Source organism: Sardina pilchardus, chromosome 15 (assembly GCF_963854185.1).
Source record: "Sardina pilchardus chromosome 15, fSarPil1.1, whole genome shotgun sequence".
NCBI lineage: Eukaryota > Metazoa > Chordata > Actinopteri > Clupeiformes > Clupeidae > Sardina > Sardina pilchardus.
Genome location: NC_085008.1, coordinates 21,485,811 through 21,513,388, shown reverse-complemented (window position 1 = coordinate 21,513,388; position 27,578 = coordinate 21,485,811). Strand labels below are relative to the sequence as shown.

The window sequence follows — 27,578 nt, the reverse complement described above, 5'->3', positions numbered from 1 at the left end:
TGTTATCATTCAAATCTTATGATGCGTGTTCGGGGGCGGAGCAGGGGGGGGGGGGGGGGGGGTGTTGGGCGTATGGAGAGGGGGGGGGGGGGGGGGGGCCCATCAACCATCTCTGCCCCAGGGCCCTGTGTGCAGTTGTTCCGCCACTGTACAGAGGTCATATGATAAACCTGCATTACTCTACGTCCCCCCATAAAACTAATCCCGTCCGAATAGGCCTATAGACAGTAAAAAGTCCTAAGTCATTAAAATCATGACGAGTCCAATGTGTCCACATAGCCTAGGCCTACTATCTGTCTTTTCTCATCCCCGCCCCATCCCCAAAGGTAGGCTAATAAAGCCGGGGTAGGCTTAACGTTCTCCAGTTCGTACGCCTCTTGAAGCGAATAAAAACAGAGTTATTTGCGCTCTTCATGGAGTAAGACAACAATACCAACACAGAGAGTTTTGAAGCCAACTCTGTTCGGTCGCATAACGTCAACTAATAGAATAGTAGAAAATGCCGCTTAGTCTGCTTCTGCAATCGCTCGACTTGAAGAGCATTTTGCTTTTCCTCGTCATATTCCTTGTAATTGCCGACTTCCTCAAGAATCGAAAACCTGCAAACTACCCCCCCGGGCCATTGGCATTACCTTTCGTGGGAAACATATTCAACATCGATTCCAAACAGCCACACATTTATTTTACCAAGGTGAGTGAACAGCCTGTGGTTTAATCAATTGCTTGTTAAGTATTTAAGTAATTTGATAACATTTGACAGTCACAGCCTGTTATTCATTAATTTATTTATTATAGGCGCCATTTGTTCTTGACAGAACTGTTAAATTATTAATCGGGTGAGGACAGAGGCTAAAGCAAAATAGGCTCTCTCTCCACATGACCTAATGGAAAATCAATTACAGATTGCAAAGACCAATTTAACTGTAGGCTCAAAATACCATACAGTTAACAAATTAATGCTATTGGCAAATGGCTGCAACTGCCCTGTCCCACTGTTTAATCTTGGCAGATCTATTCTTGTATTCATGTCATCCTCCTTGAGTGACACATGCTGAAGCTGACAAGAGTGCTGTGTTTTTTTAAGCACTATAGGCATGTTAACTATGGAACATTGAGGCTTGACCTTCAATTTATTGTCATTATCTACATAGTAAAATCAATTAGATTTAAAGAGCATCTGCAGAACTGACCCAATGATTTCAGAACCTCAGAGGGTAGGACCAGAGACAGACTATGTCTGGGATGTGTGATGGGTAGGCTAGTGAGCAATTCAACTGAGAAGAATGAAATTATAATTTTGGACGTGCATCTTGCATCTATAGATGGGCTACCTAATTCACTCCACCCATGGGGTAGCCCATCTTTCAGAACAAATAAAAGGGAGTAACTCATTTTTTTGTTTATGTTTTCAGTTGGCTGAAGTCTATGGCAACATTTTTGCTTTACGTCTGGGCCGAGATGAAATGGTGTTTGTCACTGGCTATAAATTGGTGAAAGATGCCCTTGTGGGTCAGGCTGAGAACTTTGTGGACCGACCCTTTAGCCCATTCGCTGACAGAGTTTACCCAGGAAATGGTGAGAAATGTAATGGGGGTTTATTATTATAAATCAGTGTTGTGTGTGTAGGCCTATGGGGACAATGTGCCTTCTCACATACACTCATGTCATACACCCTGGGCCATAATTGGAAAGATGGACAAAGTGCAGTGTCTTAAAGGGATATTCCGCCATTTTTGGAATTACGCTCATTTTCCACCTCCCCTCGAGCAAAACAATCGATATTTACCTTGCTCCCGTTCATCCAGCCATTCTGTGAGTCTGGCGATACAACTTTTAGCTTCAGCCTAGCATAGATCATTGAATCGGATTAGACCATTAGCTTCTCGCCTGCTAGCTTCATGTTTAAAAGTGACTAAGATTTCTGGTAATTTTCCCATTTAAAACGTGTCTCCTCTCAAGTTAGAAAGTGCAATAAGACCAACTGAAAATGAAACCTGGCGTTTTTCTAGGCTGATTTGACATGGAACTACACTCTCATCTGGCGTAATAATCAAGGCAACTTGCAAACTACTGGCACTACTACTGCTTGTTGTCTATGGGGACTATTTTCAGATGCTGCGTACGATATCACTGCGCCTATGGTAAATTTGCAAGTTGCCTTGATTATTACGCCAGATGAGAGTGTAGTTCCATGTCAAATCAGCCTAGAGAAACGGCAGGTTTCTTTTTCAGTTGGTCTTATTGCACTTTCTAACTTGAGAGGAGACACGTTTTAAATGGGAAAATTACCAGAAATCTTAGTCACTTTTAAACATGAAGCTAGCAGGCGAGAAGCTAATGGTCTAATCCGATTCAATGATCTATGCTAGGCTGAAGCTAAAAGTTGTATCGCCAGACTCACAGAATGGCTGGATGAACGGGAGCAAGGTAAATATCGATTGTTTTACTCGAGGGGAGGTGGAAAATGAGCGTATTTCCAAAAATGGCGGAATATCCCTTTAAGTCTTAACTAATGCTAATTTAATAATTAGCTTAATTTGCTAATTTAACTATACATATGAGTAGGCTACTTGAAGCAGTTATATTCACTATGCTCAAACCACCTCAACTCCTTAAAACAGCCGGCCTGTTCCTCAGTAGTGGACATAGATGGAGGAGGCATCGTCGTTTCACGCTGACCACACTCAGAAACTTCGGCCTGGGGAAGAAGACGATGGAGAATGCCATCTGTGAGGAGTGCCGCTACCTTCTGGAGGAGATGGAGAGCCAAAAAGGTACAGGCCAGGAAGAGGATCAGGAAGTTGCTAGCACTGATTACTTACTACCTACTTGTAGTGGTGATGTGTAATATTAAACGAGACATAGAATGGAAACCATTTTTGTCTTGGTTATCATGAATTAGGAGAGGTTGTGCATAACCAAAGAGCTATCATGAACATGAGGCATGGTTGTGCACTCCTTCATATGACAATCTTGAACTTAGAAATAGCCACTAAAAAAGGGGAGAATGAACAAAGCCGGCTTGTGATGTCAGATATCGCAAAGCCATCGAAGTTCAATTGTGGTGGCCAAAGAGGGCGCCATTTAGTCAAACGGACCATTTCAATACCCAGCCTAAATAAACTGCTCACAAAAAGTAAGGAAACTTGACTTTGGCCCATTATATCTCCACTTTAACAATACCAATCACTAAAGTGTTTTATGTCATTTTCATCGTTTATTAGTCACCTTCACAATGAGGTACAGCTTGTAAGCATTGGGCTCCCATGGAATGAGCAACACAAGCAAACATGTAAGTAGTGCCAACGAAAAATGTGCCAAAATGGCCTGTTATGCTGTTGGAATTCACCTTTGTCACTTCAAGCATTGACGATTGCACTCTCCCACAGAAATGAGGAGAACAAAACATGTTAGGCATACATTCGTTCATTTTATACTCAGTGTCAGGGTCCTCAGTAGGGTATAGAGGATCCATATGCAGCCACAACAGCTTGGCACCTTCTTCTCATGCTGGTCACCAACCTGGCTAAATTCTGCTGTAGGATGGCATCCATTCCTCGATAAGGATCTGTTAAGTCAGCCAACCTGGTTCTGTTGTTGACTCTGGCACGTACAGCATGCCCAAGCTGATCCCACAAGTGTTCAGGTCTGGGTTGAGGTCTGGCAGGCCATTCTATCCTCTCCACTCCCAAATTCTGGAGGTACTCTCTGATGATCCCAGCTCTATGGGGGCGAGTGTTGTCTTCCTGGAGGATGGCAATTGGTCCCATATTCTGGAGATATGGAATTGCCACTGGCTCCTGAATCTCATCCCGGTATCTAAACTCACCTGGTAGCACTTGAAGCCCAAAACGAGATGTCTGGCAGCAGAACCCTATTACTGGCCATTTTGGCACATTTTTGGTTGGCACTACTCAGACATTTGGCTGTATTGCTCATTCCATGATTGCTCTATGCTTACAAGCTATACATCATTGTAAAGGTGACAAATCAACGATAAAAATGATATGAAACACTTTACTGGTTGGTAATACTAAAGGGAATATATAATGGGCCAAAGTCAAGTTTCCTTACTTTTTGTGAGCAGTTTATAAGGTTTTAATTAGGCTTAAGGCTGCTCGATTATGGTAAAAATCATTATCACAATTATTTTGTTCAATATTGAGATCACGATCATTAAACGTGATTACTCTGTGATTTTGGAACTATCATCCATATTCAACATTTTTAAATTGAATTCTAAACGTTCATTCAAAAAGATCATGCACACGGCAACTCAAGACAAAAGGAGAGCATTGTTATAAAACTGAACGTAGCAAAATAATCATTACATTTCGATTATGTTGTTTTCATAATTGCTGGACGTCATAGTCACGATTAATTGATTCATTCGATTAATTGCACAGCCCTCGTTAGGCTTGTAAAATTGCAATTCTTTTTTTATGAATCAAAGTTGAATAGTATTTTAACATCAGAGTGCAGTACTCAATTCACCCATTCTATGTCCTCTTTAACATTCTCTGATAGCTTCATAGAAATCAACCATGGGATGTGGAAATAACTGTAAAGAAGCTCATTGATTTCCGTGTGTCAGTATCTTATTTGTTGTGTAAGAGGGATTATTATAGATAGAACTCATCTCACTGTTGAGTGTCTTTGTTCTGTTACTGCATTTCACAAAATCATACACAGTATTTTGTTCTCTCTTCTTCTAGGTGATCCATTTGATCCAAAAGTTCTGCTCAACAATGCCGTTTCCAATATAATTTGTCAGATGGTGTTTGGGCGGCGGTATGATTATACTGATCATACTTTCCAGAAGATTCTCTGGTCATTGAGTGACTTACTATATGTAGAGGGAACAGTATGGCTCCAGGTATTGAAACACCTGATTCTGAGGGGAAGCGCATAATCAACATACATGTTTTCAGTTAACAGGTCTAGGATTAGTTTTTAGAGGTTAATGAATTGTTTTATTATTGTATAGGTTAATTATTATTTCTTAAACTGCTGATCAATGAAACTTTCCTTGAAGTGGCCCTTTATTCCTAAAGCCCCTTTCTCCTTTCTCTTTCATCAATTCTTAATTAATCAACATTACTACTTACAAAAGAGGCATCTATCAGGTTAGACAGCATGCGGAAGGACGGTGCTCGAGCATTACCTGTGGTCTACCTGCATCATAATATAATTAAGGATTAGTTACTTTTCAGATGCATTCAGTCACTGATGTTCAGTTCGTGAGTACAAATTACTGACTGTCCTGTCCTCTCCCACCAGCTGTATGAGGCCTTCCCTGGCATAATGAAGTACCTTCCTGGGCGACACAATGACATTTTTCGCCACTATGAAAACATCGGTGCATTTATAGAGAAGGAGGTGGAGAGACACAGGGGCAACTTTGACCCAAACAACCCCAGAGACTACATTGACGCCTACATCACTGAGATGAATAATGTAAATATCTTCTTACATAAACAATGAATCACCACTTTTTCACAGTTTTGTATGTAATGCATACTTTATCATGATGACACGTTTCAATTCTAGATGTTATTTAAATTATTAGTTATATTATCAAGTTATGTATTAGTATTTACACTGTGCAGCTACAATCAATGCATACTGTATGTAATGTGAGAATACCTAACAGTTCTTTGGTATGATCATGTTTTCTGTTCTTTAGGGATCGTGTGACCCAAATGATGGGTTTAATGAAACCAATCTGGTTCTAAACTCACTGGATCTGTTTATTGCTGGGACAGAAACCACCTCCACCACCCTGCTGTGGGGCCTGATACTGCTGATCAAAAACCCAGATGTACAGGGTGGGTGAACCTGATTTCTTCAAGTAGCCATTGTTCCAGGGACAACTGCCTAAAGTTGTTCCAGGTCCAACAACTCTGTTAACCAATCGCTGCTATGTGATGTCATCAATGTGCGACTTCACCCCCTGTTCAAAATTTCCCTCCCGAAATCAACATCTTTCCAGCTCTGTGTTACGGTAAGTCATTGCACTGTTTCTTCTCAACAATTTCCCATGTAAAATAAGTGACTCAATGTGCATTTTCAAAATTATTTATTGTAAGAATGTTGTTTTGGTGCCAGTTTAGTAAGGAGTTTTCGAGTTCAATTCACCTTTTCGTTATATCCGTTAGCTGCTAATGGTAAGCATAGTGTTCAGTCAAATTCAGGCAATATTGTAATGACATGTATGTTTACTCCTCAATAGCTGTTAGAAATGTTAGCATGAGCTTGTTAATAGCAATTTGTACACTACCACAAGCTTTTATTTTAACCTTTCAATATGTTTGAATTTGCAATGTCATGTAGATTTAGTCAGTTAGGCTACTTGGCTAGAAGCACAGATTTTGGACTACTATTCTCCGATTAGTCTCTTATTAGTGGGCTAAAATCTTTATTTAGTGTACATTAAGAGTTGATACTTATTTTGATCTGCGGAGGGTGCTATTGAGGCAATGTTAGTACAGGTTCATCATTGATCAACCCGGACCAACATTGATCCTGGGCCGTCATTACCATGTTGACCCAGGAGCAACATTTTCTCATTGACCCTGAGCTAACGTTACCATGTTGACCCAGGAGCAACATTTTCTTGTTGAGCCTGGGCTAACGTTACCATATTGACCCAGGAGCAACATTTTCTTGTTGAGCCTGAGCTAACGTTACCATGTTGACCCAGGAGCAACATTTTCTTGTTGAGCCTGGGCTAACGTTACCATGTTGACCCAGGAGCAACACTTTCTTGTTGAGCCTGGGCTAATGTTACCATGTTGACCCAGGAGCAACATTTTCCTAACATTGCACAATTACTGTTCTTTTCAGGGACGCAAAAAAAGAATGTGCCTGCTATCGTAAAAGCTTAACCCAAAAAGAAAAAAACAAGGACAACAATATTCAGCGCCCTGTCAGAGCAGGAAGCAAAGGAGCTGGCCAATGGTTTTGCCACTAGACTGGCATTGGATGTTACTGCTGACACAGTCTGTGAAGGAGTGGATGCTGCATGTGCTGATGTACTGTAACTAAGTGTTCTTCCATCCTAGACTAACACTACACTTTCCATTTTCCAGTTACACTGACCCACACTACTGTTTTATGCTTATGCCTTATTCTTTATTGCATGAAAATGCAATGCACTGTTCTTTGAAGTCTTCCTGTTAGAGTTCATGAAAACTATTGTTACTGTCTAGTGTTATATTATCCAAAGTTGTCTTTTGTAATGAGACAAAATGCACTCTTGTTCTTCAAAGTCTTATTTTTCATATTTTTACGTAACATTTGCGTATCCTCATTACAGGAAGACACTTCAGAAATTACAAAGCAACCTGAAAGCAGCCTTGACGGAATCATCAATTTGGATCTCCAGCTTTGGATGCTACTATGTCTTTTCTTATTGACAAGCTGGACAGGGTTGGCAAATGAAAGGCACTAGTTGTCCTTTTAGTTGTTTTTTGTTGTAAAGCCACATTGTTTTTTGTCTTAAAACCCCCAGTTGTGTTTCAGTCTAATTAAATGTCATATAAATTAGATGTAATTGGGCTTTTTGTCTTTGTTCATACAGGACATCTGAATCAATGAAAGACAATTTTTCATGAATATTTTCATAACATTTGGGGTATTTCATTTGACTTTGTGACACCTATGGTCTTCTGTTAAAAAACAACTTAAACATACGTAACTAAATTTGATTCCAGGCACATATAGTTTTACCTACAGATCAGCTGATCAGATGTGCAGTATAAGTGCACTTACACAGACATAAAAACACATCCCACTTTCTCTCTTTGCTTCCTGTGGCAAACTTCAAATCGGCTTGGTTCAGTGAGGCCTGTATAGGCCAAAATCACTACACTACAACTTTAACATTTGTATTATTCATGAGAGCATTTTTTATACAGAGGTCTATCACAAAGTGATTGATAACATTCAATATCTTTAATTGAAAATGCTGGAACACCTAAGTAACCCTGAAATTAACATTACCTTATTACATACCTTAATGGGTAAAGCTGAGGTAAAAGGTCTAGGGAATTTTTGGTTTGAAGAATCATGGGCCAACGGGCTGTAAGAAGAAAGAGTAGGCCTGTTCCTCATCTCTCAATTACATGTCTATCTGGTGCCGTGGTGAAGGTTATTTTTAAAGCAACACAAAAGAGTTTTTTGTACCTTAACCCGAGTCTAAATCCCCCCCTGGGGATTTGAAAAACTGTTCCAAACTTACATCTCAATCTCTGCTAGTTTTTGTCCTAGAAACATAATTTATAAGTGACACCATCAGAAACTTTAAATCAACTAGTTTCCACTTTACGCTCATATAATTATTGTGGAGGACCTCTAGAATATAACCATATGTGCCACTTTTGCATTAGATGTTTTAAGTTAGATTAAATATTTAAAAGTGCGTGAAAAGGCCCCGGATCTCCCAAATGTTAAAATAATGTTTCCAAAATCATTTCAGCGGTTCATCAACTCCTAACAGGGTGAACGGCACTTCTGCTTTCACTCTGCGTCCCTCTATTGGCTATAACCGCACTATGTAACTTTACCAGATCGGGTAGCGTATTTGTAGTTGATGAAATGAGACATAAGAAACTACAAATTTTACTTGCTTCAATACATAAAATCACGCAACTTACTCCACCTTGTCTGTGGACGTCGCTATTTGCTGGATAAACAAATAGCTAGCGTATGACAGACAGGGGCGGTTCTAGGGGCGGGGCCACAGGGGCCCTGGCCCCTACTGAAATCTGATTGGCCCCCGAAGTGCCCCTGTTCCATTAATCGCCGATGAAAGAGCAACCGGAGTCTTTTTAACGCACACATTAAAAACGCACACATTTTCTTTGTTACATTGCTCCGCTATTATTAGTCACAGCGAGATGAGACTTATATTGCAGGAAAGAGCAGAACCGGGGCTTTCCAACGATACTAGACACTTGTCTGTACGATCAAGTATGAAAATAAAATAAAATCATGAAGTTAAATCAAAGTATATCATATTTACAGTCTGCTCTGCGTTCACCGGCGCATCCAGAACTCTCGCTTGAATTACTCGCGGACCACGCATCGCACAGACATGACACGCATATCAAATGAAAGAGGAGAAGCAGAGCTTTGCATTGATACCAAATACATCGATCATTTCGTATTATAAAATCAGACGAAGTTACAAACAAATAATAATGTCATATAGCTAAATGGCTACCTTTACTCTCGTTTGATTTCCTCGTGAAACCGCTATCAAAAAGATATGGCATTCATGTCAGATGAAAGAGGAGAGCTAGAGCTATCCACAGATACCAAATACAACCTTCTAGGCCATAAAACAGACGAAGTGACAGCAAAATAATAACTTCATTTAGCTCCACTTACCTCGTGTTTTTGTGTGGCATAATAGCCTATGTTCATAATCCAATGTTATCATGTGTTTCTCTTTGACAAGTCACGTTCATAACACGGTTTTGAGATCCTAGCAAACTCCTGTATGGTATCCAATTCAAGACTCATATTGCATCCAAATTTGTTTGTCAAATAAACACTTTTTGCCTTTACTGTGTTCATTGCAATGCAGTAAAACAAATATTATAGAGAATCATCATCTGTGCACGTCATGTGTGCTATCGCAAACAAGTCATGTCAGATCAGCTAGTGTCACAAATATGGAGAGATCAGCTAGTGTCACAAATATGGAGAGAAAGTCATTTTTTTTCATCACTAAATAAAAATTGCCATTTATTTCTGGAAGGCACACACCACATATTTCTGTAAATTGCTCAGCCCCAAAGTATACCTCCATCATGGTTCTTATATTGCCATTTTCAGGACAGTCAGGCCTACACAACCATGCAAGTCATGTTGAGCTGTCAGCTTGCTGTGGTGAGATAGCCTACACGTCAAAATGTAAGAATTTGTATAGTACGCTTTTCAAATTTGTATTATTTAAAAATCTAAATCAAATCAATGCAAGTATTTATACATGATATTGTGGCAGATCTGGACTGTGCTGAAAAAAGCAATATGTAGCATGTGTGAATGGCACTTACAATGACCAGAATAAATGCTTCTAACTAGAGGTAGTGAAAATGCCCTTAAAACAGCTTAGGGCTCATATTAAACGAGTGGCTGCTCTGCTCAGTTGCAGCAAATAAATAAGTAGCCTATAAGGGTAAGAGTAGCCTATGTGTATCAGATCAAGAGAGTGCTGGATAGGATAGAAAAAAGTGACCACACTCCTTGAGTTTGTTGCTTTTCTGGAGTCTTTCAAAGAGATGTTCCATGAGCTTTTCAGGCTTGCTGTAATGTGTGTGTGTGTGTGTGTGTGTGTGGGGGGGTGTCTATTGTTGTATGCAGTGTACCCTTTATGCATAGTAGCCTATAGATAAGAGTATAAGGGTAAGAGTATGTGTATCAGATCAAGAGAGTGCTGGATAGGATAGAAAAAAGTGACCACGCTCCTTGAGTTTGTTGCTTTTCTGGAGTCTTTCAAAGAGATGTTCCATGAGCTTTTCAGGCTTGGCAGTATTGCTGTAGTAGTGTGTGTGTGTGTGTGTGTGTGTGTGTGTGTGTGTGTGTGTGTGTGTGTGTGTGTGTGTGTGTGTGTGTGTTCTATGCATTGTTGTATGCAGTGTACCCTTTATGCATAGTATAAATAAGAGTATAAGGGTAAGAGTATGTGCGTGTGGTGTGTTGCATTCAATGAGTTCTATGCATTGTGTCCTTTACGCACAGTATAAATAAATGAGAAAACTTGAACTGAATAAATTATTTTCTGTGCTTGGATGTACCCTGTACTCGGCCCCTGAATGTAACATCTGGCCCCTTAATGGCCCCTGTTACAGAAAAATCCTAGAACCGCCACTGATGACAGATATGCCCCAATTATAAACAATTTGACTCAACTAAGTGTAGGTATCAGTGTAAGATACGGTTACAGCAATCATTCAACAATTACCAATTATTTGATTACTGATCTGAGCACAGCTTTTGCCCTGGATCTCACCACAGTCAAAGCAATTTCCAGTGTGGCATTAACAGGGTGGGATGCATATGGTGTAGATAAAAAGATCTAGGACACAATAGGGTGAAAGAAAAAAAGGCTAGTTTCAACAACAGATACATTCTCCTTAAAAGCATGTATTCCAGGGTATTAAATACATTTTATTTTTTTATGAAATAAAAAAAATCCCCAAAAAGGAGGCATGACAACATCTCTATATAGGTTTTCCCTTGCTTTCGTGACCATTCATTGGCTTGGAGGAGTATGATGTCTGGTTTAAGTCCAAGAGTGATCCACTTTTCAATCTTCAGAATAAGGTCTGGATGAATACGATGGCAGTGGCCATCCTCTTTTAAAAGTGGGTTGTGCCCACTGTTATCGTTGCACGTTCTCTGCACTACCACTTTCAAACCTTTATGATCATTTCTGACTTTGAATGAAACGTACGCTTTGCATCCAGTGACTCTTTGGCTTTTTACAGACACAGGACCAGACCTTGCACAGTGAAACATACTGTAGCATCACCTTTTTTGGTCACTGAAACTGGAATAGCATGTTTTCCTGAAAGATGCTGTGTTTTCTTCATTATTAATCTTTCTAATATGTGCCTGTTCATCAACTTCTTTCAGAAAATGGATATGAAGCTTGGTGTTTTTCCTTCTTTCCCTCTTTTTTTCTTCTTTAAAAACTGCTTCCTTGATTATATCCTCCATCTCTGAAATGCACACAACACACAAATACCACTGTCAGTTACTGAGTACGCTAACTTAAAGGTAGGGCAAGAAATGTTTTCTTGGAGCACTTTACTATATTGATATAAGATCCCATTCACACCGGGATTGCGGCCAATTAATTGAATACTCTGACAGGGTATACATATTGAAGTCTAGTCCAAGCAAAGGGTCAACAAGAAAACATTGTTCTGTTAAAGGCTAACTCTTTACTATCAATGTTTAGTCCAACGCATATAAGCAAATAAACTGGCACAAATAGTTCATGATAAAATGTTGCTCCTGGGTCAACATTGTAATGTTAGCCCAGGCTCAACGAGAAAATGTTGCTCCTGGGTCAACATGGTAATGTTAGCCCAGGCTCAATGAGAAAATGTTGCTCCTGGGTCAACATGGTAACGTTAGCCCAGGCTCCACAAGAAAATGTTGCTCCTGAGTCAACATGGTAACGTTAGCCCAGGGTCAATGAGAAAATGTTGCTCCTGGGTCAACATGGTAATGACGGCCCAGGATCAATGTAGTGATGTTGGTCCAGGTTGATCAATGATGAACCTGTACTAACATTGCCTCAATAGCACCCTCCGCAGATCAAAAGAAGTATAAACTCTTAATGTACACTAAATAAAGATTTTAGCCCACTAATAAGACACAATCGGAGAATAGTAGTCCAAAATCTGTGCTTCTAGCCAAGTAGCATAACTGACTAAATCTACATGACATTGCAAATTCAAACATTCTGAAAGGTTAAAATAAGAGCTTGTGGTAGTTTACAAATTGCTATTAACAAGCTCATGCTAAAACAGCTATTCTAACAGCTATTGAGGAGTAAACATACATGTCATTACAATATTGCCTGAATTTGACTGAACACTACGCTTACCATTAGCAGCTAACTGATATCTTTAGATATGGGCTATAACGAAAAGGTGAATTGAACTCGAAAACTCCTTACTAAACTGGCACCAAAACAACATAGTTCTTACAATAAATAATTTTGAAAATGCACATTGAGTCTCTTATTTTACATGGGAAACAGAAGAAACAGTGCAATGACTTACCTACACAGAGCTGAAAAGATGTTGATTTCGGGAGGGAAATTTTGAACGGGGGTGAAGTCGCACATTGATGACATCACATAGCAGTGATTGGTTAACAGAGTTGTTGGACCTGGAACAACTTTAGGGGTGTTGTCCCTGGAACAACGGCTACTTGAAGAAATCAGGTTCACCTACAGGGTGAGAGACTTGGTAGTCCTTTAGAATAATTCTAAAACGAATAGTTCCTGGCCTTCATTATGATTGGCTGAATCGCATTCAACGCTGTTGTAAAATCCAACACAAACAAGCAACTTGACCACTACTGCGCTAACACAACTTCATACAAAAGTTAGAATAGCCGTATCTTGACGTTGTCAGGAAACCATCAGTTAGAGGAAATATAGTTCTTGGCGGAAGAATGATTATCTATGAATCATTACATTGCTCGTTGCTGTGCCTTTACTTATGAAATCTTACCCAAATTATATAACCGTTCACTAAGCCACTCGAGGGTACATGTATATTTATGTTAACGGTTGGGAAGAGTAGACCGTTAGGAGAGGAAGAGTAGACCGTTAGATTGACAAACGAGCTGTGAAATGATGCTATCGGGTTAAGAATATAATTGGCTGGAGTTTTTTGAGCCCTGCCCGTTCCATAGACGTGTTTAATGTCCATTTCAGTGCTTCCAACTCAATGGCTGTAAGTGGGTTAGGAATAGGATTTCAAGTGATTTCGCAAAAATGTCCAAAAAGCTAATTCCATACCCTACCTTTAAATCTCACTGATTAGATAAAGTAAAGAAATAGAATGAGATTAGTGTGTGAGGAGTAAGTTTAACAGTCATGAGTGGTTACAGTACAGTGCATTACTGATTATAAGGGGTGCAAGTTAGACGTTTCATTTTATGTGTTGATATTCTGCTGAATTACAGTGAAGTTGCAAGCAGAGATTGATCATGTAGTTGGGCAGTCACGCCAACCCAGCATGGCTGACCGAGCCAATATGCCGTACACTGACGCTGTGATCCACGAGATTCAGAGAGTAGGAAATATTGTCCCACTGAATCCCCTGCGGATGGCTGAAAAGGACACCACACTGGGAGGATACTTTATACCCAAGGTAGGCCGATCTCAGTCAAGCTGTCAAAGACTCTCTCATCACTGTTGTTTTTTACAGAATACTGTGTACAGCCTATATTGAACACACGGTAGTCTAATTATATTAGTAGAGAAGTGATGGGTGTTGGATGGTTTTCTTAGGGTACAGCATTGATGGCCAACCTGACCTCAGTGCTGTTTGATAAGTCTGAATGGGAAACACCAGAGGAATTCAACCCAGGTCACTTCCTGGACTCTGAGGGCAAGTTCAGGAGACGAGACGCCTTCATGCCCTTCTCTGCAGGTAGGATTAAATGTCCAATGCAAGAGTGCACTACTGTATGTAGTTTGTGCAATTGTTCTTTTACACCAGTGACTGCCAACTGGTCGTTTCTTTTCCTGAAATAGTTATGAACTAGTTGTTTGCCATGTAGTGTACTCACAATCATTACATTTGCGCAATTCAGGACCCAATATGTTTTTAGAAAAAGGTATTGTCAACCTTACACATCCACATTGTTGTGCTGTAGAGACTCATCTATCTTAGATCAAAACATTTTGTTTGTTACTGTAGATCACATTCCAGAATCCACATTTCACTGTAACTTCATCTGAAGTCTGTCCCTGATACCTTTTATGTTTTGTTTGAATAGGCTACCTTGCGTGAAGAAAACTCACACTGGTGCGTCTTTGTCTGTGTTTTCTTGTAGGAAAAAGGGTGTGCCTTGGGGAACAGCTGGCTAGGATGGAACTGTTTTTATTTTTCGTGAGCCTGTTCCAGAAATTTAGGGTGTCCACTCAAGAAGGAGTCGAGCTAAGCCTGGAAGGAGATGTGGGAGCCACACGCACCCCATTTCCATTCAAAATCTTTGCTCACACACGTTGATAAAGCATTGATCTTTTCAATACAATAAACTTCAGCTTTTATGCAACATTTCTAGAATATACATTATGTCAACACTGATTTTAGAGCTTTCTCTGAGACATGATCAATTATTAGCCTGGCACCTTTGACGTTGCTGTCGCTGGTCTGGTCAACTGCTAATCGGGAAGGATTTCTGAATTCCCCAAATCTGCGGAACTGCCCCCTTTGGTCGAGAACCAATCAACTTTGAGCAGCTCCAACGGCTCTGGGTAGAGGCGTGTTCAAGGCAGAGGAAAGAGTGTTGTTATTGGTTTAAACTCGGCAAACTGCTTTCTGACATCGACCAGTACCAAATCGAGGCACTTAAAGGAGGCGGGTCAACCAAGCGCTTGGAGAAACCGTGTAGCACAGGCTCTTGGTCAGACTAAAGTCTCGCAGAACCTTTCAAATCGATGGCAATCAGGCTAATCAATTATAGGAAATTAACATATACAAGTAGGAATATAATACTTACTTAATTGTGGCACTTTAATAATATATCTATATAATAGTGACTATATTTGAGCAAGGATTGTATGTAAGGCAGAATGAGTTTCCTGAAACCTTTATTTACCAGAAATGTTCTATTTCTAAAAGAAATGATCAAAATAAAATACAAACTCTGGAAGTATTATGCAATATCATTTTGTATAATGACTGAATTGACAATACATGTTATCATACGTTGCCAGGATAATGTACTGTATATGATTTGAATACTAATTGTTAACAGCTGGTATATCTGCTTCAAAAACAATATATTGCACACATTCTTGCAGTGAAAGGTGAAGACAACTACAACAAAAGGTGAAGACTAAGTGTTATCGCCTATTTTCCATATTTCCAGTAAAGTGCTAAATGTGTCCTCGACTGATAAAGGTGAACACATGGGCCAAGAAGAGGACTAGAAAAAAATAATAAAAAGACCAGTGGCGTCATGAGCAACACTGGGCCCTTAAGAAGGATTAACATGGCGGGATCCATACTACAACACGTAAAAATGTAATGTACACGTGTATACGTAGCAGGGTATTCTACGCATATTTCCACAGATAATTTCGTTCTCACCGATGCCAAAAACAACAGAAAAAGTCGTGAATAGTCGAGCAAACAGGCGCGCCACAACGCGAATAAAACACCGGACAATGCTTTTGACGGACCATGACACTGGGTATTTCCAAAGATCCTTGATGATTATCCAATACTTCCGCTTTAACCATCTCTGGCAATGCCGTTGAATGAAGTCACAGATAGGGTAAGTGTTTAAGTAACACCCTCACGCCCTTTGAAAATTCGACTGTAGGAGAGTGACGCCCTTACGAATTTTGCGAGGACGCGCACCAAAGTTTGTGAGTCTGTGAGTCCGGTCTTCGTGATTGGCCGTAATAACAGCACCAAATAAAACACACGGCACTATAAAAGACTAACTCATTGCTATGACTGCATATAGGACCAAATATATGAAAATGCTCATTTACATCATAGGCTAGCTGCATTTTCCGACCAATCGACAGTATGGCGAGTCCAAAGATGACAGATCTTCGCTGTTTCAATTTAGAAAAATAATGCCCTGCAGAAGGCACTGTCACTGGTAGCCTGTTAAGCAAAACGAGTTAATTGTCTGTCGCAGTGCAACCTTTACAGTCTATGAGTGCAACGTGACTCAGACTGTAGAACGTTGAAACTGTCAAAGTGTAGGCCTACTGTTTTGCACGCAATTCCATTACACTTAGCCTACCATATCCCACAATCCCCATTACACCTAAATCCATCTTAGTTAGTTTGACAAATGTAGGCTATAATGATCACTAAAAAAAAAAATTAAATGTATTTCTATAATGATTTTTAAATAGGCCTACATGGAATGGAAAGCGGATGACCATTTTAAAGAGGGACACCATCAGCAGGTGCAGTGAAAGGCAAGGTTACGGGTGTCTAACTGTATGAAGACCTGGTTGCAACCTTCTTTTGGTGTCATTTGTATGAGCCTCTGATTGGTTAGGGTCCATAAGCAATGTAGGCTACCCTGCGAATCAATAGTTACGCCCATGACTGAAGCTACTGTATGTGTGCCCTTTAGTTGTGAAGCCTCATTTGTTTTTTTCGCATAACGACAACTGTGATCCGAAATGCCGATTAGTCTGCTAGGCCTACTGCAATCGCTGGACTTGAAGAGCATTTTGCTTTTTCTCGTCATATTCCTTGTAATTGCCGACTTCCTCAAGAATCGAAAACCTGCAAACTATCCCCCCGGGCCATTGGCATTACCCTTCGTGGGAAACATATTCACCATCGATTCCAAACAGCCACACATTTATTTTACCAAGGTGAGAGAACAGCATGTGATTTAATCAATTGCTATTCAGTAGCCTAGCTTAACTTATTATTTTTTAAAAATCATTTTACATTAATTGACCGTCACATAGTTTATTATTCACTAACTTATTTATAGGCTATGCCATTCTTTCTTGATACAACTGTTAATTATTAATTGGACAAGGAGAAAGGAAAGCAAAAAAGGCTCTGTAGCCACATGACCCAATGGAGATCAACCGAGGCTTGACTTTCAAGATTCATATCACAAACCAAAAAATAGCGCACCCACACCACTACAGAATTGACTTAATGATTTTAGAACCCCAGGGAGTAGGTCAGGGGCAGGGACAGGCTATGTCTGGGGGGCCTCCGGCATACCCTCATACTAGTAGATTTTTTTTAAAAAAATAACCCCTTAAATAATTACTTCAAGACCAGTTATTTTGCACAAGTGAAAGGCGTTACTGGAAGATACCTTTCTGTAGTGTTCAGTGTACTCCAACCATGGAGTCCCATAGAGATATAATTCCCATAGAGGCAAGGAGATTTTAAATAGCCCCACATCATCACAAACCCTTCACCACTTGGTGTAATGGTGCCAATCTCTAGGTATGGCGAAGGGTATGTGATGATGTGGGGCTATTTAAATTCTAAAGGCCAAGGGAATTTTATCAGGATGCATAGCATCCTGGATTCATGAAAAAAAAAGTGGCCTTTAAAAATAAACTCTTCCTGACTCCATGGGAATTTAACATACTGTAGGAGTCAAAAACGTATGACCCCTGTATTTTAAGGAGGAACATTTATTTATCTACGATACATTGACACATCGATACATTTCATTCTCAAAGAAAATTGGTGTCTTTAACGGTTGGATATTTCCTCATTTTGTTTTTACTGAAAGCAATTTCCAAAAGATGATTTTTATATTCCTCTTTTTAGTCAACTTTAGCATGGGTTCAAATGCTTATTATCTTCACTGTATGTACAGTATGTACTCTACTTTACACATTTTTGGTTTGATTTTAGTTGGCTGAGGTTTATGGCAACATTTTTGCTATACGTCTGGGCCGAGATGAAATGGTGTTTGTCACTGGCTATAAATTGGTGAAAGATGCTCTTGTGGGTCAGGCGGAAAACTTTGTGGACCGACCCTTTAGTGCATTCGCTGACAGAGTTTACCCAGGAAATGGTGAGAAATTGAATTATTATTAATCAGTGTGTGTGTGTGTGTGTGTATATTTGTGACATGTTCCACTGATTCACCTACATCTCTATCTCTACCTTAACTGATGGAGATGTCTAGGTCATGAGTCTGATCCCCTGGGGAAATCACTGATGGGAACAATGTGCCTTCTCACGTACTGTACACCCATTGTCATACACCCTGGGCCATAATGAAAGATGGGCAAAGTGCAAAGTCTTAAGTCTAGCTAATGCAAATGACTAAGTAAACTCAATGAACTCATTTAACATCATGGACAAGACCTTTAGCGTAAACGTTGATGAGTCAGCTCAATGCTCCTTCTTGCCACATGACAGCTCTAGTTCAGGTGCGAGAACTTTGCTTTTGTTGTCATACTTGAAGCAGTAAATATTCACTATGCTCAGTCAAGCCACCTGTTCATCTCCATATACGACAGGGGGTCTGTTTTTCAGTAATGGGCAGAGATGGAAGAGGCATCGTCGTTTCACGCTGACCACACTCAGAAACTTCGGCCTGGGGAAGAAGACGATGGAGAATGCCATCTGTGAGGAGTGCCGCTACCTTCAGGAGGAGATGGAGAGCCAAAAAGGTACAGACCAGGAAGAGGATCAGGAAGTCGCCAGCACTGATTACTACTTGTAGTGGTGATGTGTAAAATTAACATTCTCTGATAGCTTCATAGACATTTTGAGTGTGTTGGTTCTGTTACTGCATTCACAAACTCATAACTCACAACTCAGTTTTTTGTTCTCTCTTCTTCTAGGTGATCCATTTGATCCAAAAGCTCTGCTCAACAATGCCGTTTCCAATATAATTTGTCAGATGGTATTTGGACGGCGGTATGATTATACTGATCATACTTTCCAGAAGATTCTCCAATCATTGAGTGACTTAGTATATCTAGAGGGATCAGTATGGCGCAAGGTACTAAAACACCTGATTCTGAGGGGAAGGGGAAGGTGCTTGAGCATTACATGTCTGCATTGTAGAATAATTAGGATCAGCTGTCTTTCAGATGCATTCAGTAACTGATGTTTAGTTTGTGAGTCCAAATTACTACTGCCCTGTCCTCTCCCACCAGCTATATGAGGCCTTCCCTGGCATAATGAAGTACCTTCCTGGGCGACACAATGACTATTTTCGCCACTATGAAAACATCGGTGCATTTATAGAGAAGGAGGTGGAGAGACACAGGGGCAACTTTGACCCAAACAACCCCAGAGACTACATTGATGCCTACATCACTGAGGTGAATAATGTAGATATCTTCTTACATAGATAGTAAATCACTACTTTTCCACATTTTTGTATGTAATGCATACTTTATCATGACACTTTTACATTTTAGACAAGGTGTTATTTATTAGTTCCATTATCAAGTTACTGTATGTCTCAGTATTTACACTGTGCAGCTACAAGCAATGCGTACGTACAGTAATGTGAATACCTCTACCTACAGTACTGTCATATAAACGGGAGAACAATGGGAGAACACAGGATGGGTTGCAGATGACAATGAATAATTAATTCACCGAAATTAGGATATTACTGTATGTACAAAAATGGTTGTAGATACAAGCTAAGGAATATAAAGAGTATAAGTAACAGGAGAGCTACACCAGACGCGTAACTGAAGCATTCCGTTTGCGACGCGTATGTTCCTGCAGTTAATAATCAAAAGCCTCAGCCAGCATCAGGCCTGTCATCAGACAGGCACTATATGAAGAGCCAGCATTCAGGGCAGAGAGAGCGAGAACACTAGCAGCTCCACAGATTTAAACAGTTAGCCTGCACCGGGCCCTTGGTGTAAGCCAATCATCAGCTGGCTCTGTTTCCTCTCCAAAGTCAACCTGAAACTCAAACAATAGGAGGGCCACCTGGTGCCCTGGGTGCTGTGACACTACCAGTTCTTTGACATGATCATGTTTTCTGTTCTTTAGGGATCACGTGACCCCACTGATGGGTTTAATGAAACCAATCTGGTTCTGAACTCACTGGATCTGTTTATAGCTGGCTCAGAAAGCACCTCCACCACCCTGCTGTGGGGCCTGATACTGCTGATCAAAAACCCAGATGTACAGGGTGAGAAACCTGGTGGTCCTTAAGAATAGTTCTAAAACGGATAGTTCTGATCCTTGATTATGGTTGGCTGAATCACGTTCGATGCTGTTGTAAAATCCAGTAAAAACAAGCAACTTCATTTCATTCTATAGTACTGCACTAACACAACTTAACAAGGTTAGATTAGCCGTGTCTTGACATTGCAAGGCAACTGTCCAGTTAGAGGAAATATATTTCTTGGCGGAAGAAGATAGATAGATAGATAGATAGATACTTTATTGATCCCCAAGGGGAAATTCAAGGTCCCAGCAGCTTAAGACACCACACACAACATACAGTACAATGTAAACAATGTAAACAGGAAAATTAAAAAGCAAATCAACAAATCAACATGACTAAAGGAGCAGTAGAATACTATAGATAAGGTATGCATGAATGTACTGAGGATTGGTACTGTGATTCAGTCTGAGGTGTGTGTCAAGTTGGTAGTGCAAATAAGTCCAACAGTGCAACAGTGCAAGATTAAATTCTAGTGACCAGCAATAAATATGTACAGTACAAAATGTAAGCATAGTAATAATAATAACAGTACTAGTATAAATATATGGACAATTAAAATAAACTTAACATAGTAATAATATAAGAGTTAGACATGAGGGTAGACATGTAAGCCATGCCATGTAAGTGTATAAGAGGGTGGAGGTGCAGATATAGTATACTATGCATAGAAGTCCAACTCTCCTTTTCCCTTCAGTGAAGCATTGTACAGTTGTATGGCCCTGGGTACAAATGACTTCCTCAGTCTGTCTGTTGTGCATGTCATGGAGCGTAGTCTCCAGCTGATCAAGCTCTTCTGCTGTATGATAGTGCTGTAGAGTGGATGACAGTCATTGTCCAGGATGCTGTGTAGCTTGTTCAGGGTCCTTTTGTCTGATACTGAAGTGATGCACTCCAGATCAGCTCCCACAACAGAGCCAGCCTTCCTTACCAGCCTGTCTAGTCGCCCAGCATCCCTCTTCCTAGTGCTTCCTCCCCAGCATGCCACAGCATAGAAGAGGACGCTGGCAACAACAGACTGGTAAAACATCCAGAGGAGTTTGCTGCAGACATTGAAGGAGCGCAGCCTCCTCAGGAAGTACAGCCTGCTCTGCCCTTTCTTGTATATTGCTTCAGTGTTGACTGACCAGTCCAGTTTATCGTCCAGATGTACGCCCAGGTACTTTTATGTGTTCACCACCTCCACATTGACCTCCTCAATGGTGACTGGCAGCAGAGCAGGCTTAGACCTCCTGAAATCTACCACCATCTCCTTGGTCTTGGTCGTGTTGAGTTGTAGGTGGTTGAGTCTGCACCATTGCACAAAGTCCTCCACCAGGCTCCTGTATTCCTCCTCCTGCCCATCCCTGATACATCCCACAATTGCAGTATCGTCTGAAAACTTCTGCATGTGGCATGACTCCGTGTTGTAGCAGAAGTCAGACGTGTAAAGGGTGAACAGGACTGGAGAGAGCACCGTTCCCTGTGGAGCACCTGTGCTGCTGATTACAGTGTTGGAGAGGCAGTCCTTCAGTCTGACAAACTGTGGCCGCTCTGTCAGGTAGTCTGCAATCCAGGATACTAGATGAGCATCCACACCCATCTGCAGGAGCTTGTCACTCAATCTGGGGGGTTGGATGGTGTTAAAAGCACTAGAGAAGTCAAAGAACATGATTCTCACAGCACTTTTCCCCTTGTCCAGGTGAGAGTGTGTCCTGTGTAGGAGGTAGGAGATTGCATCGTCGACGCCCACTTTCTCCTGGTATGCAAACTGTAACGGATCTAGTGCATGGCGCACCTGTGGCCTAAGTATCCCCAGAACCAGTCTCTCCAGGGTCTTCATCAGGTGTGATGTGAGAGCAACTGGCCTGAAGTCATTCAGCTCACGTGGATATGGTTTCTTGGGGACGGGGATAAGACATGATGTCTTCCACAGTGTTGGGACTTTCCCGAGACGTAGACTTTGGTTGAAGATATGCTCCAGTGGCTCTCCCAGTTCAGCAGCACAGGCCTTGAGCAGTCTTGGACACAGTCCGTCAGGTCCGGCTGCTTTCCTGGGATGGAGTTTCTTCAGCTGTCCTCTAACTTGATCTGCCGTTATGATGAGGGGGGAGGGGAGGGGAGGGGGTGAGGAGTTACCAAGGTCTTGGTCACTCCGGGGGGTAGGGGAGGAGGGGACGTGCTGCACTGGGGGTGAGGGGGGAGGTGTGAGTTGGGCAGTTAAGCCAGCAAGAGCAGTGTCCGTAGTTGATGGTGCTAATGATGTTGATGGTGATGGTGATGGTGGACGACCATTGTCCACTGAAGCAGTTGATGGTGCTGGTGATGGTGATGGTGGACGACCATTGTCCACTGAAGCAGGGCAATCAAACCTGTTGTAAAACTGGTTTAGCTGGTTCGCCCTGTCCAGATCGCCCTCCACAGAGCTGCTGCTTTTCCTAAGTCCAGTGATGGTCTTCATTCCATCCCAGACCTCCTTCATGTTGTTCTCCTGCAGCTTCTGTTCTACCTTCTTCCTGTAATCCTCCTTGGCCTCTTTCAGCCTGACTTTGAGCTCCCCCTGCACTTGCCTCAGCTCTGCCTGGTTCCCCTCTTTGAACGCCATCTTTTTCCTATTTAGAAGGGCCTTGACATTGCTGGTTATCCAAGGCTTGTTGTTTGGAAAGCAGCGCACAGTTCTTGTGGGAATAACAACATCCATACAGAAGTTCAGGTAGTCAGTCATGCAATGTGTGGCCTCCTCCAAATCACCATTCTGTAGTACATTCCAGTCAGTGGACTCAATACAGTCTCTCAAAGCCTCATCTGCTCCTGGGGTCCACTTCCTGAAAGTGCGTGTGTCACATGGTAGCCTCTGCACTTTAGGTATGTACATTGGTTGCAGGTGAACAAGGTTGTGATCTGATTTTCCGAGGGGGGGAAGGGGGGTGGCGCTGTATGCATCCCTCACGTTTGCATACATGAGGTCTATTGTCCTGTTTTTCCTAGTCGGGCAATCAACAAACTGGTAGAAATTTGTGAGGGTAGAATCCAGTGTTATGTGGTTAAAGTCTCCAGAGATCGCAAAGAAAGCATCTGTGTGCTGAGTTTGGAGTCTTGCAATTGTAGAGTGAATGATGTCACACGCTACGTCCGGTAGGGCTCGTGGTGGGACGTAAACACAGACAACAATGGCATGCGTGAATTCCCTCGACAAGTAATACGGTCGAAGGCTCACTGCTATTAACTCCACATCCTTACAACATGCAGTTTCTTTAACTGTAACATGACCGGGGTTGCACCATCTGTCGTTACTGTAAATCACCAGTCCACCGCCCTTCTTCTTGCCAGAAAGTTTATTGTCTCTGTCCAAACGGGCCACGCTAAAGCCAGGTAGCTCAACGTTAGCAGTAGGGATGGAGCTAGTCAGCCACGTCTCCGTGAGACATATTAAACTACATTCCCTGTATAGTTTCTGATTTCTTACCAGGGAAGCCAGTTCGTCAGTTTTGTTGGCCAGTGAGTTCACGTTCCCCATCACCATTGATGGAACTGCGGGCTTAAATCTCCACTTCTTCTCCCGTATCTCCCGTCGCCTCGTCTTCACTTTGAGTCCAGCTCTGCAGCCCCGAAAGCACCATAGTTCCTCCGGGATGTTAGCGTTAGACTCACCGGCATGTATGCGTAGTGCAAGCAGCTGTTTCCTTGTGTAAACAAATTTGCTGCCGCCGAAATGGTGTTGTTGATCCATATCCATAGGATAGAATAAAAAATACTCCTTAAGTGTGTAATCCGAAGTAAGAAAGTATGTTTAAGTAAACAAAAAAACACGTAAAAACACGTAAAAACACAAAACGCTACGGAGCTACTAGGTTGCTGCCACTCTCGTCGGCGCCGGAAGTCGGAAGTGTGCGCCGGAAGTCGGAAGTGACTTTGATGATTATCTATGAATAAATCATTGTGTTTCTCGTTGTTGTACCTTTATTTTAGTGTTAAATGATGTATGTAGTGACCATTTTAGAAAAGCAATAAGCCACTCAAGGGTACATATTGATGTTTAATCACACTGGCTGGATTAAAGAGGAACTATGCAGGATTGGCGATTTCATCTCTGGTTTCGGTTTCGTTTTTCGTTTTCGCTCGTTTTATGCTTGCATTTTCTCTGCAGAGCTTCCCCGACAGCTTTAGCATGTATATTTATACATGTATAGGCTATATTTAAATATACAAATTGCAAGCGTGGTTCTTGGTCTCAGACTTCCAGATGTAAACAAGGAGCGATCGTCTCCTGCAGAAAGTTGCATAGGGTCTCTTTAAGTAAAGAACTACAATGAGATATGTTTGTGAGGAGAAAGTTTAACAGTCATGAGGGGTTACAATACAGTGCAGTGCATTACTGATTATAAGGTGGGCAAGTTAAACGTTTCATTTATTTTATGTGTTGATATTCTGCTGAATTACAGAGAAGGTGCAAGCAGAGATTGACCATGTAGTTGGGCAGTCACGCCAACCCAGCATGGCTGACCGAGCCAATATGCCGTACACTGACGCTGTGATCCACGAGATTCAGAGAGTAGGAGATATTGTTCCACTGAATGCCCTGCGGGTGGCTGAAAAGGACACAACACTGGGAGGATACTTTATACCCAAGGTAGGCCGTTCTCAGTCAAGCTGTCAAAGATTCTCATCCCTGTTGGTTTTACAGTAGGCTATACAGTATATTAACACACTATAGCCTAATTCTATTAGACTGTTCATAGATAAGTGATGGGTGTTGATGGTTTTCTTAGGGTACAGCATTGATGACCAACCTGAACTCAGTGCTGTATGATAAGTCTGAATGGGAAACACCAGAGAAATTCAACCCAGGTCATTTCCTGGACTCTGAGGGCAAGTTCAGGAGACGAGACGCATTCATGCCCTTCTCTGCAGGTAGGATTAAATGTCCAATATGCCAAGATGTGCACTATGTAGACTGTGCCATTGTTCTTTTACACCAGTGACTGCCAACTGGTCGTTTCTTTTCCTTTAATAGTTATGAACTAGTTTTTTTGCCATGTAGTGTACTCACAATCATTACATTTGCGCAATTCAGGACCCAATATGTTTTTAGAAAAAGGTATTGTCAACCTTACAGTACACATCCACATTGTTGTGCTGTAGAGACTCATCCATCTTACAGTAGATCAAAACATTTTGTTTGTTACATGTAGATCACATTCCAGAATCCACATTTCACTGTAACTTCATCTGAAGTCTGTCCCTGACCCTGATACCTTTTATGTTGTGTTTGAATAGGCTACCTTGCAATTGAGAAAACACAGTTTTATATAGGTGAAAAAAGCTCACACTGGTGCGTCTTTGTCTGTGTTTTCTTGTAGGAAAACGGGTGTGCCTTGGGGAACAGCTGGCTAGGATGGAACTGTTTTTATTTTTTGTGAGCCTGTTCCAGAAATTTAGAGTGTCCACTCAAGAAGGAGTCGAGCTAAGCCTGGAAGGAAATGTGGGAGCCACACGCACCCCATTTCCTTTCAAAATTTTTGCTCACACACGATGATAGAAAATTGATCTTTTCAATACATAAACTTCTGCTTTTATGCAACACTTTTAGCTTGAATTCATCTTAAATGTCAACACTCATTTTAGAGCTTTCTCTGAGACAAAAGTATGTAAAATATTCAATGAAAAGTATGAATATGACACTGGCCGGTTATATTTAAGGAAATCATAGGGCAAATCTTTATTGTGGCACTTTAATAGGCTATATCTACTGTATATAATAGATTGTATTTGAGCAAGGATTGTATGTCAGGCAGAATGAGTTTCCTGAAACCTTTATTTACTAGAAATGTTCCATTTCCAAAAGAAATAAAAATACAAATTTTGACAGTAACATTTTTCATTATTATTTAATAATTGACAATGTTATCATTCATTTCCAGGATAATGTACAGTATGATTTGAATATTAATTGTTAACAGCTGGTATATTTGATTCAAAAATAAATAATAGGACAGGTATATAAAAAAAAAAGGTGGTGTTTCTTGTGTGATGTTTTCCCTGTTTATCTGAACTTCTTAGTGGGCAGCTGAACGACTGCATTTCCAAAAAAATACTAAATGTGTTCTTGGCTGATGTAGGTGAACATGAATGAGCCAGGAGCTGGACTTGAACTAATTTCAGAAAAGTTTAAAAATCCAAAGGCAAAAAAATATATATGAAATTGAACAAAAATATTTTACAGGTCTTCGTTTTGGGACCTAAACATTATGTAGTAGACAAAAGTAAAAAGTAAAATCTGCGACTGTGCAGCAACCAGTTTGTTCGATTCTGTGGGCCAGATGTACGTACATTTGCGAACATAGTGTTATCAGCACCATGGCCAACCCGCAGAGAGTGCACTCTGTGATTCTTTATTTTATGTGGTATTTTTCAAACCTGCAGTTCATCAGGTAATCAGCAGCTTTCTTCGTCTTCACCCGCGATTTGAGAACGTTCACAACTGAATGGCAATCTTCAATCAAGTTAACTGATGACAACATTTAAAGGAATCAAACGTTTAGCAATCACGAAATAATACAGTTCATGATAAGATGTCAACAAGCAGGGAAATAATAAAAAACACTAGTTCTGTTCTATTCAAACTACTTGTCCACATAGGCTATGAAAGATTAATCAAATCTAGAGAGTAGGAAAGTGTACTGTAAGTGGATGAAGTGAAAGTGAATGTAAGACATTTGAAAGGCCAGCAAAAGTTAAGGTATAGCTTTTGATATAGCACAAAGACATAAAACTGGTGCTCTGAATAGTGATTCTGTTGTCTTTGACAGTTTCACACATAGACACGATATTTAACAGCAATTTGGATTAACACCTGCTTTTACAAGGCAGAAATATTTAACCGCAAAACAGACATGCGCTTAAATAGGCAGTTTTACATATAGGGGAATACCTAATTAGGCACATTTTACGCTTCTCCTTCCATCTTTTTACAAAGAACTCCCACTTTCCCCTGACTCTCCTCTGAATGCATGTGAATGACTCAGAAAAAGTGCAAATTGTCACTGTCAGCTCCTGCGACAGGCAGTCTGCAGTTTTACCCAAGTGTGGCCTGTTTGTACATACCAAGCCATGTTTTTACATGCACGTTGCAAAGAAAATACGGCACAAAAGCGTTAACACATCTGGCC

The 27,578-nt window shown here is 40.9% G+C and overlaps 2 protein-coding genes across 3 annotated transcripts; both read left to right on the top strand.

The window, feature by feature from the left end:
- The first annotated feature begins 340 nt into the window (after window positions 1-340).
- Window positions 341-14,819, top strand: LOC134101883 (cytochrome P450 2J2-like). Its single transcript, XM_062555744.1, has 9 exons — window positions 341-691; window positions 1,413-1,575; window positions 2,622-2,774; window positions 4,716-4,876; window positions 5,281-5,457; window positions 5,687-5,828; window positions 13,720-13,907; window positions 14,048-14,189; window positions 14,596-14,819. Exons 1-9 carry the CDS (start codon window positions 500-502, stop codon window positions 14,769-14,771), a joined length of 1,494 nt encoding a protein of 497 aa, XP_062411728.1. The 5' UTR covers window positions 341-499; the 3' UTR covers window positions 14,772-14,819.
- A 2,014-nt stretch (window positions 14,820-16,833) lies between these two features.
- Window positions 16,834-26,281, top strand: LOC134101887 (cytochrome P450 2J4-like). Of its 2 annotated transcripts, XM_062555749.1 has the most exons (9): window positions 16,834-17,116; window positions 18,135-18,297; window positions 18,749-18,901; window positions 19,076-19,236; window positions 19,394-19,561; window positions 20,253-20,394; window positions 24,852-25,039; window positions 25,179-25,320; window positions 25,770-26,281. In XM_062555749.1, the coding sequence occupies exons 1-9, from the start codon at window positions 16,919-16,921 to the stop codon at window positions 25,943-25,945; spliced, it is 1,491 nt and encodes a 496-aa protein (XP_062411733.1). In that variant the 5' UTR covers window positions 16,834-16,918; the 3' UTR covers window positions 25,946-26,281. The 2 variants fall into 2 exon arrangements, with proteins under 2 accessions (XP_062411733.1, XP_062411734.1); XM_062555750.1 differs by lacking the exon at window positions 18,135-18,297 and having other exon boundaries at window positions 16,983-17,116; window positions 18,765-18,901.
- Window positions 26,282-27,578: the final 1,297 nt, after the last annotated feature.

Bases quoted from the DNA above. Each gene is read 5' to 3' on its own strand.
- LOC134101887 (XM_062555749.1), top strand. From the start codon at position 16,919: ATGCCGATTAGTCTGCTAGGCCTACTGCAATCGCTGGACTTGAAGAGC. The intron at 25,040-25,178 runs GTAGGCCGTTCT...TGGTTTTCTTAG, and splicing joins GAGGATACTTTATACCCAAG to GGTACAGCATTGATGACCAA. The intron at 25,321-25,769 runs GTAGGATTAAAT...GTTTTCTTGTAG, and splicing joins ATTCATGCCCTTCTCTGCAG to GAAAACGGGTGTGCCTTGGG.
- LOC134101883 (XM_062555744.1), top strand. From the start codon at position 500: ATGCCGCTTAGTCTGCTTCTGCAATCGCTCGACTTGAAGAGCATTTTG. The intron at 2,775-4,715 runs GTACAGGCCAGG...CTCTTCTTCTAG, and splicing joins GGAGATGGAGAGCCAAAAAG to GTGATCCATTTGATCCAAAA. The intron at 13,908-14,047 runs GTAGGCCGATCT...TGGTTTTCTTAG, and splicing joins GAGGATACTTTATACCCAAG to GGTACAGCATTGATGGCCAA.